This window comes from Lotus japonicus, chromosome 1, assembly GCF_012489685.1.
Source record: "Lotus japonicus ecotype B-129 chromosome 1, LjGifu_v1.2".
Classification (NCBI taxonomy): domain Eukaryota; kingdom Viridiplantae; phylum Streptophyta; class Magnoliopsida; order Fabales; family Fabaceae; genus Lotus; species Lotus japonicus.
In genome coordinates, this window is record NC_080041.1 from 121,324,765 (window position 1) to 121,344,683 (window position 19,919).

At 35.2% G+C, this 19,919-nt stretch overlaps 3 protein-coding genes across 5 annotated transcripts; 2 read left to right on the forward strand and 1 right to left on the reverse strand.

The window, feature by feature from the left end:
* The first annotated feature begins 1,148 nt into the window (after positions 1-1,148).
* On the forward strand, positions 1,149-4,870 carry LOC130729988 (translocase of chloroplast 34). Its single transcript, XM_057581854.1, has 8 exons — positions 1,149-1,306; positions 1,487-1,599; positions 1,706-1,813; positions 1,931-2,055; positions 2,176-2,440; positions 4,078-4,146; positions 4,238-4,399; positions 4,499-4,870. The coding sequence occupies exons 2-8, from the start codon at positions 1,501-1,503 to the stop codon at positions 4,619-4,621; spliced, it is 951 nt and encodes a 316-aa protein (XP_057437837.1). The 5' UTR covers positions 1,149-1,306; positions 1,487-1,500; the 3' UTR covers positions 4,622-4,870.
* Positions 4,871-7,032: 2,162 nt separating this feature from the next.
* LOC130729989 (myb family transcription factor PHL7-like) lies at positions 7,033-11,038 on the forward strand. 3 transcript variants are annotated; one of them, XM_057581855.1, is made up of 7 exons: positions 7,033-7,534; positions 7,761-7,996; positions 8,787-8,863; positions 8,967-9,009; positions 9,120-9,177; positions 9,271-9,340; positions 10,450-11,038. In XM_057581855.1, exons 2-7 carry the CDS (start codon positions 7,768-7,770, stop codon positions 10,822-10,824), a joined length of 852 nt encoding a protein of 283 aa, XP_057437838.1. In that variant the 5' UTR covers positions 7,033-7,534; positions 7,761-7,767; the 3' UTR covers positions 10,825-11,038. The 3 variants fall into 3 exon arrangements, with proteins under 3 accessions (XP_057437838.1, XP_057437840.1, XP_057437839.1); XM_057581857.1 differs by having other exon boundaries at positions 7,128-7,534; positions 7,761-8,000; XM_057581856.1 differs by having other exon boundaries at positions 7,129-7,534; positions 7,777-7,996.
* A 2,679-nt stretch (positions 11,039-13,717) lies between these two features.
* Positions 13,718-17,944, reverse strand: LOC130729992 (ABSCISIC ACID-INSENSITIVE 5-like protein 2). Its single transcript, XM_057581858.1, has 3 exons — positions 16,525-17,944; positions 16,367-16,438; positions 13,718-14,068 (listed from the first exon to the last, which is right to left on the reverse strand). The coding sequence occupies exons 1-3, from the start codon at positions 17,362-17,364 to the stop codon at positions 13,988-13,990; spliced, it is 993 nt and encodes a 330-aa protein (XP_057437841.1). The 5' UTR covers positions 17,365-17,944; the 3' UTR covers positions 13,718-13,987.
* Between the last annotated feature and the right edge of the window lie 1,975 nt (positions 17,945-19,919).

A 19,919-nucleotide genomic window follows, 5' to 3' on the forward strand; every position in this document is an offset into this window, starting at 1 on the left:
TTTAACGTCAGGGACTAATGTGAATGACTTTTGCTACATTCAGGGACCGCGGGAGGCATTTTAGAAGTTTAGGGATCAACTTGAAGGTGTCTGACACTTTCAGGGACCAACTTGACTATTTACCCGATAGGAAATCATGAAAAGCAACCTAATGAATATCCCCACAACTAAATAATTATGAGACAAATGTTATGGAAATTCTGAGCTTTTTTTAATAAATCATTTTTCATACGTACTACTTAAAAATCAAACATAACAAGTATGTATTTATTGTTTAAATAATGGATGAAATGAAATAAGTTCTAACTTTCAACTCCATAATTACACGATACTCTCCTTAGTTACATATCATCCACATTTAAGAAAAAAAACATGGTTTTTTATTGTTTTGTTAAAAGGAAGGCTACCCCTGAAAAAACAAACAACTAAGAACTAAAGAAAGAGAAGATGAAGCCCTGAAACATCAACCTAAGGCACTATCTCGTCGGACAATTAAACATATGGGTACCAAAAGAGGAATTTCGCCAACATACGCCATATAATCCGTAGGAGCATTTGCATCCCTAGGGACATGCTGAAATCTCATTGCCTTATGATCTCCACACTTGTAACAGATAGGATGCACCAACTCATAGTACATATGAGACTCATCACCATCCATTCGTTGTCTATGGTTTTACTACCTTCGAGTAGTTCTTGGTTACTCATTTTTTTCTTAGTTCACTAGTGATGATGCCTCATTCAAAAAATTTGAATCTATTAACCAAATTGGTTCCTCATAGTCATAGGCCTCAGGGTCTTCTTTGAACATATTGCCCTTAATTCAATTTTTTATTATCTCATCATAATATTCTATCTTCTATTTCTACTAGAAATGAAGTGATAAAATCATAATTAAATTTTATTTATTAAGTCATTTTATTTTAGTTTTTAATTTTTTTACCAAACAAGCTTTTTTAAAAATTTGTTAATGCCAAACAATAAGTCATTTTATTTTTATTTTTCTTTCCGATGTAAAAAAAATAACAAGTTTTTTATTTTTAAAAATTAGAAAATATTTTACAAAATTCAAACATATTTTATTTCCAAAAACTAAAAAAAAAAAAAAACATGTAAAATTGAAGCTTTTTGTTGTTGGGATAAGCAAACAAGATGTTAATATATATATAAAGAGCAAAGCCAATAGTCATACATAGACTCTGCTCTCTCTCTACCAACAGACGGATAAGGAGGCGCAGGCGGTGCTGTGCTTCGACCGCTCCGACCCTCCCACACCCTACTTCCTCCAATTCCCTTCTCCCTTCAGGTAAATCCCATTCCATCCGCCAAACCCTTCACCAATCGTTAGGGATTTTCATCTTCCCTTTCATTTTTCTGCTGAATTTCGCTTCACAATAGCTCTAATTGCAATTGCTAGGTTTCTCATTTTTACTGTATCTTCTGTTAATTTTTCAATTTTTGTTCACTTTTCTGAATGTTGTGGTAGTGGAGTATCCGTCAATGGCGTCCCAAGTTGTCCGTGAGTGGTCAGGAATCAACACATTTGCACCTGCTACCCAGAACAAGTTGTTTGAGCTTTTGGGGCAACTTAAACAAGAGGTTTGTTTAATTGTTTCCCTTTAATTATTTTTCTATTTAGAAATGATTTTCATGTGAAAGGATGTTTCTTTTTGGTCTGAGAATTTATGGGTCTGTTTTGGTGTAGAATGTGAACTCCTTGACTATACTTGTTATGGGGAAAGGTGGTGTTGGCAAGTCTTCAACTGTCAACTCTATCATTGGGGAAAGAGTTGTTTCAATCAGTCCTTTTCAGGTAGGTTATGATATGATGCTTAACCCTGATGGTTATTGGGTGCTCATTTCGATGTTATCCGTTTGTCAATTGTCATGTTTGGATGTGTAAGTTTAATACTTTTATTATCTTGAATAGTCGGAAGGGCCTAGGCCTGTGATGGTATCGCGATCAAGGGCAGGTTTTACATTGAACATCATTGACACTCCTGGTCTCATTGAAGGGGGATATATCAATGATATGGCACTTAATTTGATAAAACGGTTTGCTTAGATTTACCTTGTAACATTCTTCCTTTAAAGCATGTTTTTGGTATTTTCAGTGGCTTATTGTTCTTTCTTGTTACTTTTTTTGTTTGTTTGGGTGGAATCTGGTTTGTTCAGTTTCCTTCTGAACAAGACCATAGATGTTTTGCTTTATGTGGACCGCTTGGATGCATATAGAGTGGACAACTTGGACAAGTTAGTTGCTAAGGCTATAACTGATAGTTTTGGGAAAGCAATATGGAACAGGGCTATAGTTGCACTCACACATGCCCAGTTCTCTCCACCTGATGGATTGCCTTATGAGGAATTCTTCTCAAAAAGATCTGAGGCTCTCTTGAAAGTTGTTAGATCAGGTGCCCGGATTAAGAAAGATGCCTCCCAGGTATTCTTCTCTATAGCTTCAGTCTTATTCTTCAAATATATCTCAATGTCAATGGCTAACAAGTCAAAACTGTAAAGGCATAAGAAGTTAAAGTATTTAGATGTTAATTCATGGAGCTATGATCCTTGAATGCGAAGAGATTGGCTGGCTATTTAGTTGTTTCCATGTTTTCCAAAGACAGTTCCTCATATAGGAATCTGTTTTCCTGGGTTTGCCATGCCCATGACTTGTATGGTTATTTCAACTTCTCAAGTACTCCATTTAGGACACTTGGCAAGTTATATATACAGCTTTATTTGTACACAGAGTAGTGTTTAAACCCAAACTAGACACTTTGTAGTTGTGTCAGGTCAACCATTCCTACATGTTCTGTGCCCTTTTGAGAATTTATTTAGAAAGAAAAAAAGTGGCAATTATAAGAATTCACCCAGGACATTCTTATAAGGTGAAGGACTGCCTACCAAGTATGTTATTTTTGCATCTTTGTCTCTAAGTATATATACTTCTTATATTGTGTGCATTCCATATTATTTAGTTAGTATCAGGGTTGTTAATGGTGGATAGCGTAGCGTAGCGGCAAGCCCAAAAAACGCTATTTCGAGCGCTATTGCGGCGCTATAGCGGCAAATAGCGGACAATAACCGCAAATAGCGGTGAATAGTGGAGTAGCGGTGAACCCCCAGGGCGCTACGCAATAGCGCTATTGCGCCACTGTAGGGCAGTATTAACAAGCCTGGTTACTATGTTTAGCATAATATATATTTAATATTGACTTAATTGTATGTTTTATGAATCAATTCAATCATGTTAGAAATATAATTTAATATTTTAGTTTTAATTTAACATATATATTCATAAGATTTGTAAGTTTCATTATTGTATCATTTATTTTATTGAATATATATGTATGTATAAATTCCAGTTCAACCTCAATTCAAACTGCACTCAAATCTTTAACCTCTTTCTTTACTGGCTCACAGATTAGTCAAGTTTTAAAATACTGGTACAGAGGCATAGACTAAATTTTTGATGAGTAAATTTCCTATTGTGTTAATTCATAACTGTTTTTGTTTCCACTACTAGCCTACTCTATTACGTTTTACCTATTGAGTTCTGTATACAGTATAGTTTAGCATCCCTTTTGGATTTTCTTGAATGTTGGGTGAGTACAAGTTTTAAGGTTTTGGTAGGAGGTGAAGAGTGCAAAGTGGTTGGAGGTATGCTTTTTATTGTTGTACGGTCTGTATTTGGCTAGAGTGAAGTGTATGGTATTTCAGGATATCATATCTATAATCTATAATTTATGGGAAAGGATTGCCTTGTTGGCTTTTCCTTCACTCTGAACCTGTCTAAACTCTAAACACATGCTTCCATTCAAACTTCAAAGGATTAATTTGATAGATCTTCCGTGAGTTTGGAGAGCATTGTTAAATTGTGCCAATTACTTTATTTGTTAGCTGTAAAGTTATTATATGTTACATTTTTTTCTTAACCAGAGTTCTCCCCGGGTTGTGTTCTTTCTGTTACCTTTCTATTTTAATTTTTCCATCATGAACTATAATTTATTGCTTTTCACAAACAGCTTTAAATGTTTGCATTTCATTCATGCTTGTATTTTGTTTTTCTCTTAATCCTAGGCTTCTGCGATTCCCGTTGTTTTGATCGAGAACAGTGGGAGATGCAACAAAAATGATAGTGATGAAAAGGTCAGAGATTTGCTTCATAGCTTTTCCTTATATCCTCTTTTAGCTCATTTATCTTGCGTAATCTGATTGAGAGGATGTGTCATGGTGATAGGTTCTTCCAAATGGGATTGCATGGATTTCTAATCTAGTCCAAAAAATCACAGAAGTTGCATTGAACAAAAGTGAGTCTATTCATGTTGATAAGAATTTGATTGAAGGGCCAAATCCAAATCAGACTGGAAAATTATGGATTCCTCTCCTGTATGCATTACAAGTAAGCTTTTGAACTTTGAAGCTTAATCTTGTTTTCTCTTAATGCTGACATAGGAGTTAAAATATCTTTTTCTTTTCATTTTATTCTTCTTGCCTACAGTATTTCTTTGTGATAAAGCCGATAGAAGGACTGATCCAGCAGGACATTTCAAGTGAGAGTAGGCCTTCATGGGAGATGCGAGATGCAGGTTTACGCAAAAGAGATCAAAGGGATCTCTATTAGCTGGCATCTTTGTCCTCATGAAATTCCATCCTGTCCATTGTCATCTGGGTTCCGGGTGAATTTAGATTGTGTTTCCATGTACTGCAATTCCTAGTAGTCTGCGGCGTAGGAATTTATTTGTGCTTTTAAGAGGATTGTGTTGTAGTTTGCTTTTGCATAACCCAGTTTGGTAGTATTCCATTTCTCAGACATAGCACTATATGTGGCTGCTATCATATTCTATAACACTGGTCTGAAGTTTTTGATTCATTGTTATCATGAAATATTCCAAACTATTGCACAGCACCACAGGGATTACTGGTACTAGGGGGGATATTTAGCTTCTTCAAAAGTAAGAGTTGATATGGTTTGGGCATTTCATGGTTACAAGACTATGTTGTCTCATCCAGGGTTATGGTTTTGCATGCTGTGGATGCTCAGTAAAGTTTATCATTAGAATTATGATATAAAACCCTGTTGGAGATCACAAACGAGTTTAATGCATAAGATCCAACAACATCATATAAATATTAACATGTAAGAGCATCTCCAATGCAAGGTTCTTAGTTCTTATTTTGGAGTTAAGAACTAAGAACTTTACCATTGGAGGTGGTGACATGGACTCCTTAGTTCTTAAAAATAAGAACTTAGTTATTATATAAGGAGTTTTGCTTTTTGAGTTCTTAGCTTAAAATATTAATTATTTCTCTCTCATCCAAATTACTTTATTACTTTATGAGTTTTGTTTTGTTACTTTATGAAAATAAAAAGTATAAATAATGTAGTTGGTGAGACCAAATGAATAGTGGGAAAAACTAAGAACTCATGGTTGGAGCAAAATTGTTTGAGAGTTGCTTAAACACATGTGGCAATATGGGCCCACATAAATAGTTCTGAGAACTAAGAAATAAGAACTAGCATTGGAGATGCTCTAAGTAATGTTAAATATTAAATTAATTATATATTAAAAGCAATCACACACTTATTCTATAAAGTACCCTATAATTTATTTTTTAGCAATTTAATCTTCAATATATTCCTTTTTAAAGAAAATCTAATTATTTTTTTCGATAATAATAATATTATTGCCTCTTTTATAATATTGAAATTATATTGTTGATTTGCATGCTTGTAGTTTCCACAACCCTTTTATTTTAGTTTTGACAACAACATTTTTAACCGAGCACATAGATGCAGGAAGAGACAAAAATATATCTGCATAATTGTCGATCTTAATTCTTAAATATTCTAAGTTTAATTTCAATGTGCGTATGTATGAAGACAAGAATAAAGTAAAATATATTAAACAAAATGGCTATCAACAAAAAGATAAAATTACTATATCAAATGAAATTTAACTGCTCTGAAAGGACTACTAGTTTTTTTGGATAAACTCTCACTAACCTTTTTACACTTAATAGTTCATTGTATCACCATTTTTTTGGATAAACTCCTACGCCATTTACACTTAATAGTACACTTTATTTTCTAAAATTCATCGTTCATTTTAGTGTACGTAAATCCATACTAATGCTATTTAGAAATGTTAACAAAACATTTTGCACTTTCTTTCTTATTTGTTTTTTTTTTTGGACAAATCCTTCTTATTTGTTTGAATAATGCATGTGAGATTAAGTTACATGGTTCCACTCCGATTGGATGGTTCCCTCTCATTTTTTCACTAAAATTCATATAAATTTTAATTGATAAAAATTGTTCCAACAAAGATTTTCGACGGTCACACCAAGCCCACCGCACCACACTCCCGAGTGCTAGAGCTACCCAAGCATGAAAACAAGCTCTCAAGCATGAGAGTTACATGAGCATGAAAACACATTTATCAGCTCTCGATCCAACTTGAGGCCATGTGAGAGCGTTATAGACTTATAGCTGGACCTAGCTGCTTTGAGATATTTGCCAGTGAAACCCCTTGGCTAGGAATGAAACACCGCTCCATACACTCATTACACCCTTGAAATCCATGAAGGGTCAACCCTCATATAAGAGACATAGTTCGAGATTTCACAAGGTCATTAACCTATCTCATATACTTCATCTCCATCTCATGTTCTAACTTGGGTGTCAGAATGTCATTGTACGAACCCCTCCCGAGCACACCAGACAATAGAGACACGATAAAACACCTTCTCTTCACCGGAAGTTTACTGTTCCTCTTCAATCAACACTCTTCTGGGTGATTTGACTGAATTCGTCCGATAAAAGTGCTAAAAAGAATGTAATTGAGTAAAAGAGTATATAAGCAACATGTTTAAATATACTTTCAAATCTCTCAAAATTACATTTTTTTTTCCCATGAAAATTAGTACTCATTATATATTTTTTACAAAATCAATTATCTCCCAAACGTGAACATATACTCCATTCCAATAACACAATAAGAGAATCTCACCGGTCGGCCACACCTTCACTCTAGGAATCTTTCCAACTCTCCAACAAACCAAAACGGCATCGATACCTCATAGAAACGACGACAAACACAAACACACCAAACAGAACGACACGTGTACGGGACCCACCACCCACCTCGTTAACCACAACTCCCAATCAAAACGCCGCCGTCTGCTCATTTCAACGCTGCATTTCGTGGCGGTCCCTCCCTCTCTAAATCCCAATCATTTCCTCAAAGACAAAAAACAACCACCAATCCCCAATCTCATCACTTTTCCCGAGAAAATCACCCAATTTTCTTTCTCAGATTCCCGGAAATTCCGAAAAACGCAGCAATTCGCACTCCGGTGAGGAAGAATCTCCTGCTTCCTCTGCCAATTCAATTCAATTCAATCTCGAACCAGGTGGTGGATTCCGAATGCTTCAATTTTCGGTTGAAGAATGACTGCTCTGATTCCGAATTCATCGATTGCATTAGATCTCTCTTCAAACCCTCATCAATCGGATTAACTTGTCCAATTTTAGGTCAATTTCCTGTTCTATTAATCTTTCCTGTTCAATTTTCGATGAATTTGATGATTTTAGTTGTTTTTTGAATGGTGTTTGACTTGGATTTGTATTAATGTGAACTGTGAAGTTCATGGATGCTAGGTACTAGGTACTGCTAGTGTTGAATTTGTGGATTTTATTTGTGAGATTTAGCAAAAATTGAAAATGATTGTTATTATTGTTCATTGTAAATTGTTTTCAGTGTGACTATGTATCAGGAAAAGAAGTTTTCTCCAACAACCATGGTGCCACAGAAATCTCAAGGTGGTGGTGGTGGTGCTGAGCAGCTTGCTAATGTTGGGGTTTTGGCCTTGGGTGGATCTGCTGCTGTTAGAAGCCCCACACCTGCTGGGGGGAATGGGAAACAACGTTTACGCTGGACTTCGGATCTTCATGACCGCTTTGTGGATGCTATTACTCAGCTTGGTGGACCAGATAGTGGGTATTTCTTTTCAGTATTGAGATTAACACTAGGATAAGAAGGAACACAAACTTTCTTTTTGGTAATTTATATCATGGTCTTGCTAAACCATGTGGAAAAGAGAATGCTCTATAATGCAGTGTATAAGCATCACTTAGTTCAACATATTAAGGAAGCTTAGTAGTAGTATTCTTTGAGATTGCACATTTTTTTAATGCGAGTTGCGTCCCAATGATTGCATTGTGTTGCACACTAATTGACAATACCATGTTGAATTGCATGGATTCAATTCAATTTCGTGTAGCCATTAAATAGGAAAGTTAATGCTACACTTTGAATCATATGTCTCGGAAGTCGGAGTTTTATTTTGTATCAAATTCAATTCCACCTTTTGCAATCACTACAATGTTTTCTAGAATTCTCCAATGCCAAAATTATTTCAGAAAAAAAAATAGTCAGATCAAATGCACATTCTATAGTGAAACCAAAACTAGCAATGTTTAAGAATGCTGGAATAGTCCCTGTTGTTTCTTCTTTTTAGTGAGTTTAGCATCCCCTGTTATTTGAAACTACTGGCTTCAGTTTTGTGGGCATGTGAGGCAGGCAGGCACAGCACTTTCAAGTTAGGAAGTCACTTGAACTTTTAACATTTCAGTGGCTGATTATTTTTACTTGATGTAGACTCATTGATGGAAAGTGTCACTCTTGTTATTATTTTTTGCACGTTGGATTTTGCTTTAACTTCTTTAGGCGGATAATCTGCAAAAAAATAGCTAATTTCCTGTTTTTTTAATTTACTCACGACAGGAGCGACACCAAAAGGTGTTCTGAGAGTGATGGGTGTACCTGGACTGACCATTTATCATGTCAAAAGCCATTTACAGGTATTACTCTCTGGTCTTATAATTTGGGTATTATGTGCATAAAACGTCAGCTTGTTTACTAATTTGACTTTGATTCTAATTTCTGTCTGATCATCATATGTAGAAGTATCGCCTGGCAAAGTACTTACCTGATTCACTAGTTGATGGTAAATTTGCCTTGATTTTTTTTCCTTCAAACAAAGTAATTAGAAATACCATGATTTTCTTTATTCACTTTTTCAATTGAGTCAGTGGGAATTGTGCTTTGGACTTTCAGACTCTAAAGAGGAGAAAAGGACTTCTGGAGACAGCACTTCCGGTGTTGATTCTTCCCCGTGAGTGTCTTAGTTGTTTTCCAATGATAATTTTTAACCCCTTAACTATGCTGTCTACTTCTAACATTTTAATGAAACCTTTACTGTCTTCAGGGGATTGCAAATCAATGATGCTCTAAGAATGCAAATGGAGGTTCAGAAACGTCTCCATGAACAGCTTGAGGTTTGGTACCTGGCCTCGCTATTTTTCTGATTGCTGAATTTTAGCCCACAAATACTCTTCCTTCTTGTGCATAGGAAAACAGGTTTAGTAAGAATTGAAGACCAAAAAAAATGTTTGAAAAAAATGACCATAACACATACTGACTGGAGACAGGGCAAAAACAAAAGATGGGAAAATAACCAATGGCATACTTCCAATAAATGCTAGCACACAAATCATTTATTTCTCATCCTTTAAGAGTTCATATCACATACAAAAACTTTTACAAGTTTCTGTTGTTCACATTGCATTTAAGTTCATCTTGTTGCATGATTAAACTTGGAATCTTGGATACTCTAACTTAACCATCCATTTATTTATCATTTCAGTGATTGACACTTGACGTAAATTTGGTCATAGTTATGCCATTTGATATTTTTTTTTACTTTTTTTGTTGATTGAAATAGAAGGGGAGCCTTGGCGCAACAGTAAAAAGTTGTGGCCATTTTTTTTTTTTGTTTTCTCTTTTGATAGGCAAGTTCTGGCCATGTGACTGGGGTTTGTGTAAAAACAGGGTAAGGCTGCGTACAAAAGACCAAGTGGTCGGACCCTTCCTGACCCCATACATATAGCCAGTGCTTTCGTGCACTGGGCTGCCCTTTTGATTGGAAGAAATTAGAACATGTGACGTGTATTTTAAAAGGAATAACTGAACAAGTATCCATATGACTGATATGATTTGTTTAACTAACAATAAAACTTCAAATGTTACTATAATAATTTAAAGACAGGTCGATTTCAAATTCAATTTCTTTATTAAACAATACTTTGTATATTGTACACTGCGTGTACAGAAGGCACTGCTTATTTTTCTGCTCTCTAAAATTTATGAAACTCTTTGAAATATGCCAACTCTGTTTGTTTGATCTGAGCCATGCATCTTTTGCTGGCTGGGTAAAACCCATCACATGAATCTACTAAGTTAGCCCTCTGATGAATCATAATTAGCTCCTACCTCCTAATCAGTCTGAGGACTTGTGCAATAACAAGATGAATGCTGCTTGTTAAATTTGATGAGTAAGCATTTCTCCTAATGATAAAGCCTTGAATTTCCTGCTATGAAATTCCAGGTTCAAAAGCAGTTACAAATGAGAATTGAAGCTCAGGGCAAATACTTGCAGAAGATCATAGAGGAACAGCAAAAATTAGGTAGTACCTTGACAGTCTCAGAAATGCTTCCACTGTCACATGATAAGCAAAATCATCCTCAGTCAGAGCCTTCTGGATCCAGTGATGCCCTTGCCGGCACTTTGTCTCCACATAAACGACGGAGAATTGATGATGGTTCAAATGATGACTTAGCTGCTTCCCAAGATCCAAGAGAGACTGCACAGAAGAATGACTGCAATGTCGGTCAATTAGATCCAAACTTGTATGAAGATGATGCAGGGTTTGGATATGATTTGGAGAGAGAAAATGATGAAGATGAGGAGAGTGAGCAATAAGAACTAGGTTCGGATTGTAGGTAAACACTTGTCTCATTGTAATGTCTAGGGTATTTACTTTTCTGGTAGAAATACAAGTCATGCTTTTGTAAATTATACTTCATGCATTCCATTTGTACATGGTAAGGTAGATATAGATGCATTATTCTCCCTGTTGTATGAGTTATAAACACTGCGTTTTCACACCCAACAGAAATGCATGACATGCTTTTTACATGTGGTCTTGAAAGATGGATGTCGGAAGCTGGATACTCATGAATGTTCAGCTTGTTATTGTTAAGTCAATATCAAAGATATCAATTAGCTAGTGATGACATTGTTAATCCTTAGCCAATGTCATCCAGTGAGATAAGGCCTTGTTTGTTGAAGATAGCAATGAAAAGCTTCCCATTACTTTAATCTTGTTTTTTACTTAAAAGAGGTTGATGTTGTTTGGCATGTTTTCCTCATTACGCTCATACACTCGTTCAAAAATAGCAATTTCCACTCCTTCTACCAAGTAAAAGAATAGTAATTGAAGAGTTTATTAATATGGATGGGGTGAACTATCTCGTGGTGGATTGATACAGTCTGGGAGATTAGACAAGCTGAGTAGGTTATATTCTTACTATGTACATTCGGAAAGAAAGGGAGGAAGGGTGTGAGAGGGGTGCTCCTAACCCCTACAGGCTACAGCCCTACTTGACTTTTGACTTCCGTTCAGGGATTGAAGTAACCCAATTGCCACCCAAAGATCCGTAATGAAACAATCACTCTGAATGTTTGGGGGAAATAGAAAAGAAAGCAAAACAACACCTCAATTTGAAAGGCATTTGATCATAGCTAAACTTTAGTCCATGAAAAATGCCATCAGCGTTGTTCTTTAAGTTCGACATCTCATGATCTCTTACAACAAATTCTCACTTATCCAAATCATATTTTAAGAATAGGTTACTTCCTAATATTTTAATTTCCAGTGGAATCCCTCCACATTTTTTCATAATTTCTTTTTATCTCACCAAACTTGCTATCATGTGCTTGGTTGACTCAGCTCCGGCTAATGCAGCTTGAGAAGAGAATAAAAGCAATGAAAGGATCATCACCAGAGTCTAATGCCTTTTCAAAAGCTGACAATCTCGTTGCTTGTTCCAAAGCAAATTGTTGGGGTCTATGGGTAAGGCTCGGTCTGTGAAGGCTATGATAATTGTTGGGGAGAGGCTGTGGTAGTTGCTGCAGCGGCAACAGTGAGAAAGCAGTTCTGGTGGTGGTGGTGAAAATGTGGTGGCTAGAAGTGGTTTGGGTGGTACAGTGCACATTCGGAAATACTTCATAACTGATGGACCTATTTAAAATTTTGAATACTTTTAAATATTAGTAAAATCCTATATTCCCCTCAACTATTCACTTGCATACGGCGCGTCTCTTTTCTAAGTGACACATGTTAGACGCTATCGCATTTGGTAAACACATTTGAGTGGATGGAACAAACATCGACATTTTATTCCGTGTTTGTTACAATTTTAAGATAGAACAAAAGGCTCCTCAAAACAAAATATTATGATCAACATAATTTAAGTATGAGGTATAAGGAGAAAACTATAAGGCTGGTGTCCCGAAGAAGCTTACAAAACTTAGGTTTTTTTTTATGTTTTTGAAATTCATTCATTAGTTTATTCCAAAATTAATACTAGCTTAACCAATTATCCATATTCACCTGGGTTTCCAATTGAGAATTGTTCATATTGATGTACCTAGTGGTCTCATCCCATAATATCAAATGCCATGTTCATCATTACTCTCGCCTCACTTGGAAATTACATGTTGATTTTTCATATAATCATCAAAATCACAATCTTAGATGTGCAAACTATGTCATAATAAAAAAGTTTTTAACAATATCAAAATATTCAAGAATAAAGGATGTGAGAATTCATAAACAAATCAAAAATAATTTTCATCACTAAATATTTGTATTAGTCAAGTATTTTTTTTTTTGAAATATTAGTCAAGTATGAATGTAAAACTAGATTACTTACTCAAATTTGCTAAAATATTAGAGACCCTCAAATTTGGTAATTTGGTACTAGTAAAATATTTCAGCCACTAACCTTAAACTCATCATTTATCCCTTTCAAGGGAATTGTACCACCCTCAAGGTCAAGGGGATAGATAATGTGTTTAAAGGTTAGTGGTAGAAATAGAATTACTTGTACCATATTTGAGGGTCTCGAGCCGAGTTTTAGAAATTGAGTTTAAGATATTTTCTGGGACCTCATCCACCTACAAGTGGATGATCCCATGTTTAAATGGTTTCATAAGGCTACATGGACAGGTATTTTTGTTGTCTTTTTTTTTTTTTTCGAGAGCAAAGAGATTTATTCAATGATAAAAAGAAGGATACAACCCAACGAGGTGGGGAAACCAAAAAAAAAAAACCAAACCACCCAAGAAAAACCCGAACAACCACCCAAAAGAGAAAAGATCCACTACCCTAGCACCTGGGAGGAAAATTTTCTTTAATTACTTCAGCCAATCCTCGAACGGCATCTTCATTTTTGTTGTCTTTCTTTCTACTACCTATTTCATATAGACAGGGACATACACCTATATTCAGCAATAATTGGGCAAACAAAAATTTTGTATACTTATTTCAAAAGAAGAAAAAAGGTCTAAAAACTTTTAAACAAAAAAAACTCTCCACATAAAAATTAGTTGCTCTTCACCACAGGGTAACTAGGTAGTAACCAGTAACCCCAAACCAGAAACCAATTTTATGCAGTGTCATGACACCTACCATAGGACATGTGATTCAACACTTCCTAAGCAGGCAAATATATACTTCATGAAAACAGTTTAAAACCAGAAAGTATAACTGGTTTAAGCAACGGGGTAATGGTAATAAGACGCACCAGACTAAGGTAAAAAACTCGGTAGTAAAGTCACAATGTGTCCACAATTAGAGCAAAACATATTTATAGTGCTAGGTAAATTAGAAGTCGAGCTTAGGAAATGTACATACAGGAAAACACTCTTACAAGAGGATAAGCTGAAGAGAATAAATACTAGCACTGCCCCATAGGAAAATAGCCTTCCAAGTGTTGGAAACTTGTTACAAATATATGTTGCAAATGATGACTATGGAAGTGCATGAAACCTTGCACGAAATCCATTTCCAATGAACCTGTCAAAGCGGAGATGAACTCGTTCTTCGAAGCTGGTGCTTAGGGTCAGGTGGTGGCACACTTGGCAATACTTGTTCTATCTCCTGTAAGAAAGATTCACAAGAAACGGAGTTACTACCGGCAGAGATAAATCATCTAAAACCATCAATAAATACTTTTATCTAAAACAATATTCAGTTGTTCTTTATGTTTCAACAATAAGCTCAATGACAATGGTTAGTAGTTGCAAACTCAAAGAACCAGCTACACCATTTTGTTCGTTCAGAGATCATATTTGTAGGTTAAAGCCATATCACTGACACACAGCTATGTCTTTCTTCAAGTTCTAGGATCCTGAAGCATGTTTAAGAAAGGTCTAGCTTATCGCTGGTGTAGATATTTTTCTGGGATTAGACTAAATTTCAATCCTTAGTCCTCTTAATAGATGAAATCTCTATATCTGCAGTGTTTGTTCAAACAGCAGATTGATTTGGACTTTCAGAAAACAAAATGCTGACACACACTTCACCTCCAGCAGATTACGATTGAAGTTATTTATCTTTCATTTAAATTCCTAGTTATACTCTGGGAAACAACTTATGTTTCCTGCTGTTAAAAGTATTTGGATAACTTACGCATATCATCTAACTGCAGGTATTTCATGTTGATTACAGAAACAGAATTAGACCATCTGCTTCAGCCTGAACATAGCAGTGAGATATTTTTTCTTTTATATTCACTACAACCATTTTAAGGATCTAAGTGGTTGTGATTGTCCTGCTAATCAGTTATGACTGAACTTTCATTATAAGATTTGCATAACTGTTAAGGTTCCCTTTGGTTTTGTCAGTAGTGAAGCCACAATGAAGAAATGGATGGAACACTAAATGTTACATTTAAGCAGAACAGAAAACAATTTAGGCTGAAAGACATATGAGCATCTTACAACTATGGACAATATATGAAAGCTAACCCAGGATCACTTATTTCACATCAGCACAAAAAAACGAATTACTTAAGGTTGCAGACACAGTTTTTACACAAATAATTTCAAAATTAAAATTATTTTAAAACAGTACTGCTCCAAATGCCAAAGAAAGCAAAAATGTATGATCAAGGTACTCACAATTTATTTTATTCAATTCCAACAATATTATCAACTTTATACTTTTTGCATCACTATTGATTCTTACAGAACTAACTTGAATTCTGTCACCAAGTCAAAACTGCACACAAAATGATTGGAAAATCTTGAAGCCACAGGCTACTCCAAAGTCCAAACTAGGTTAAATGTATCTACTTTTACAAGTGAAATCATCATATCATCATTCAGAATATACTTCCAGATAAGGAAGGGAGGCCAAACCCCTATTTTGAAGTTTTGAAACAATTTAACTGTTAGGGGTTAGAATTTAACACCAAACTTCATATGAGCTGTTTGTTATGGAATTAATCAAGGGTTTAAAAAGAAAAATCAAAAGTCTTAACTCCAAGTTAGAAGTCCTTTTTTTTTTCTTTGCACAACGAGCATTAAAGAAGCCTGCTGAATTTCCTCCTTGTGATCTTTCATAACACTCTTTTCTTCATCTTATATAATGCCAAAATCCTAACATTTACAATATTTTCAACTTCACCCGTTCATATTATCAGTGCTTCCCTAAGTTTTACCCCAAAATTCTAGATTTGAAACACTAAAGTAATATTTGGAGCCATGGAGGACAGAGTGTTAAGAATATATCCTCTCAAGAAAAGACAAAAATATTTATAGCATGCCAACATACAATCAACAAGTTTGGAAAAACAACCAGAAATCATCATTAACCCAAAGCCCATTTCTATCAATGAAATTATAGAACCATTCAAATGGAGGAACCTTCAAAAATCTGCAAGTCACCTAGAGAAAACTTGGACATATTAAAACAAAAACTTATGGTTCAAATGGAGAAATGAGCTGAGGGTGGCCCAGACAGCCTCTAGTGGAGGTAGCAATATGAACATATTTTATATTTATAACACATCCTATTCAGTTCTTTCCTGAATAACTTCAATGATTAGCTATGGTTACAAAGGCCAAACAGGCAAGTAGGCAACCGCAAAGTATCACAAATACGCGCATTAGCAAACTATGGAGTTTTCCACATTCAATCGAACAAGCAGCTACAAATAGCAAATGATGAAACATTGTTTCGCTCAGAAATATTGTTTCTACCAACCAATCATTGAATTGTATTTTGGTTTAAACATTCCATTTCATACGCAAACACAAGCCAGTTGATGTCAAGTAAAAAATTAACATTTCAACCATTCATATTCATTGCCCTGCTAAGATGCCAGGAAGAAATCTACCCAACAAAATATCACCAGACAAGAATAAAAAGTAAAGATGTGAAATTGAAACGTACATGTTGTCTTCTAAGCCTCTCATTCTCTTCTTCTAAACGTGAAACTTTAATTTCCAGTTCTTGTGTGTAAGCCTGTCCATTGAGATATATAAAGCCTTGCATCAAATAAAAGAAAAGACTTTACTGAATCAACACCAAGCAAAAAAAAAATGTATAACCTGTTTTCTAGCCCGTGAGCGAGCTGCAGATTCCCTATTTTTAATCATCCTCTTCTGCCTCCTCTCCACAGTTTTCTCAACCACAATACCAGAGGCAACCCTTTTCCTACTCGGAGTTTGTGACTCTGATAAGGTACCCATTAAAGAAGATGGTGACACAGTCACCATTGCTTCAGAGTATCCTGCATCTAAAACTGGGTTCACCGCAACCGCGAGAGGCTGCTGAACCACATGACCAGCCATATATCCTGCAAACCCCGTCATCATATTGTTCTGCGGATTTTGATGCTGTTGTTGTGGGGGCTGCTGCTGCTGCACTGAAGGGAGCTGGTATTGCATCCAATGAGCCTGCTGAGACGCATTCTGCTGTGAATCAACCACTGATGTTGCATTATCCTCAGTAGGAAAAGATTCACCAGCCACCCCAGCCTTCACTAGGAAATCCTCCAGGGTCATCTCACCCAGTGTAACTTGTCTATCTTGAGTTTTCCTATCATGATTAGCACCCTTCTTCTGTTGCATATCCTTCCAAACCTCATCAATAGTTTTCTTACTAAGTTCCCCAGACATTGTTAGGCCCCCCTGTGGAATCATAGATGAACCAGAAGCTACCTGACCATGTTGCATGTAAGCATCAGTGCCAGAATCCAACCCAGAGGCCTGACCAGCTTCTACAGACCACACACTCTTGAGAAGCTCATCCAGATTCATGCTTCCCAGGGGTTTCCCCAAATTCCCAAGCTGGTTTTGCACCTCATCAAGAGTAAGATTGTACAAAGACCCTTGCCTAGCCAATGGCCCATTCTTTGCCTCTTGGATTGTTCCACCTTGAGATCCCATTATCTATTCTAAACCCCAAAACCAGAACCAGCCTACCCTATATGTTTCATCTCACCCAAAACAAAACAAAAAACAAAAATACCCCAATACCAAGAACTCAATAGCAACAAAGTAACCTAAAAAAAACCAGTGAAATGAACAAACTTGGTACCAAATTTGAAACCAGACAAATAAAAAACCACAACCAATTTCCCTTTGATTCTGAGATTCGTTGAGACAAACTAACAAACACAAAGCGAGCAGTGTGAAAATGGAGAAAAAAAAGATGACCCAGATCAGATTTCCAAGGGAATAATCACAAGAAACTGAATATGCATGTTACAAATTTCTACAATCACCATCAACACCAGTGTGTTGTGACCAAGAAGAACAAAAGCCTAAAACTGAAGAGACTGTTCTTCTGACTTCCTTAACTTGAAACAAACAAAAAAAACAAGAACATAATCAGAAGGGTACTACTTCTACTACAGTTTCATAATTCCTTTTCCTTCACCTACTTGTGTTGCAGAGGATCCAAATCTGAATCTTAAAAAGAAATGTTTAAGGCTTTCCAATTTTTCCTCTTTGGGAGTGGGGACATTAACCACGCCTAGCGAGGAACTAAATATTTTATTTTAAAAAAATCAATCCATTTTATTTTATATTACTAAATATCTCGCGGTCATCACAATAATCTTCTCAAAACTCTATAATATCACATTAAGTGAGTATATCCCTCACAACATCACATTCCTCAACCACATATTAGAAGGTGTTGGTTTATTGTGTACTAGGAAATGGGAGAAAGAACCTGCATTCTCTCTCTCCTTTTCCCCTTTTAATTGGTAAAAGTTATCAGTTTAATAATTAATTAATAGAGATTTGATATTGGATCACAGAGGACTCAGGTGAGATATGCAAGTTATAAGGCATTTTTTAACTCAAGATTGTGTTGTTTTCTGTTTATATATCTTGGGTAGATTACCAGGGTTTGTCCACTCTTGCTCATTCCCTTACTGTTTTAAAAGAAAATTTTGTTGCTATTTGTTTATCTTTAAAAGTGTATCAGTTTTTTTATGTACCAAAAAAGGGTATCAGTTTATTAATTATATCATTATGTTCACTTCTCACTTAATTGTTATGAAAAAGTAAATATTAAATACATGGTATGTCCTCTCAAAAAATACATGGTATGTTTACATAATAAACAACAATCTTAATGTAAATGATGACATTAACTACTCCTTTTTAATACTTTCAAGAAAAAAAACTACTCCTTTTTAATGAGTAGTAGTAATAAGTAATGACCTTAAATGGTTTTAAAAGAAATGAGGAGAGTTAAGTATCACATATTTTAGGGTTTTGGTTATTCATTTGCATAAGTGCAAACAAAAGTTCAAACGCACTTCTAAATAAATAAATAAAAATTACATTGCATTTAACCACTCAGAGAATAAAAAGGATAATTTTTTACCTAGTTTAAACTCAAACTAACTAGTTGTAAAATAGGATAATTTTAAAAAAAATTAATGGATAAAGTAGTAAATATACTTACCTTTAAAAAACTGATACATGAAACACTAATTAGTGGAGCATCCAGTTACACTATCTTCTGTACTGCCACAAAGTAAAAATCATTTTATATTTCCTTTTTTGATAGTTAAAAACCTTTATACAAGTGATTTTTGATAGATGTCTCCACTATTTAATATTTCACTCATCCTCTCCATTTAAAAAAATCACAAATTGATAAGTTAATAAGTTATTCAATGAGTGTCGGTCACAACGATTAAAAGTGACTATTTAAAGTTCTGAAATAAAAAATTCAATTCTTTAAAGACGCAATGCTTAAAATCTTTATTTTTTACTTTTACCACCCCTTTTTTTAAGTTACTTTTACCACACCTAAACCAAGATGATTGTTTTTAGGCTTAAAAGCATTTCATGCCCATGATGTATTAAGTTTGTGCAAAAGTTGCCCCTACTCTTTTTTCGTCTACGTTTGTACCCTCCATGTTTCTAAAAAGTGCAATGAATGCCCCTCCGTCACTTTGACGTTAAAAAATGGACGACATGACCGTTATTGATGTTGCCCCATAGTTCTATTTATATCATTCTTATTTATCAAAATGCAATAAACATAAACCCAGATAATTCTCACTATCTTCATCCAAACATCACATCCAGAAAAAAGTAAAATCAGAATCACTAATTCCCTGAAACCTTCATCTCCTTCATCTCATCCCCAAATTAAACTAGTGCACTTTATCTCCTTCTCCATCCCTTCTATTGTTTTAAGCATTAACCACTTCATAAGTGTATTTAGCCACACACAAAAGAAACACAAGAGTAGACGAGGGGCATTCATTGCACTTTTTAGAAACATGGAGGGTACAAACGTAGACGAAAAAAGAATAGGGGCGACTTTTGCACAAACTTGATACATCAAGGGCATGAAATGCTTTTAAGCCTTGTTTTTATAGAGGATATACTATGTTATTTTTTTTTAATACATTAACATATTTTTATTATATATATGATCAGGATGTTATTTATTAATTTTGATCAACTATTAC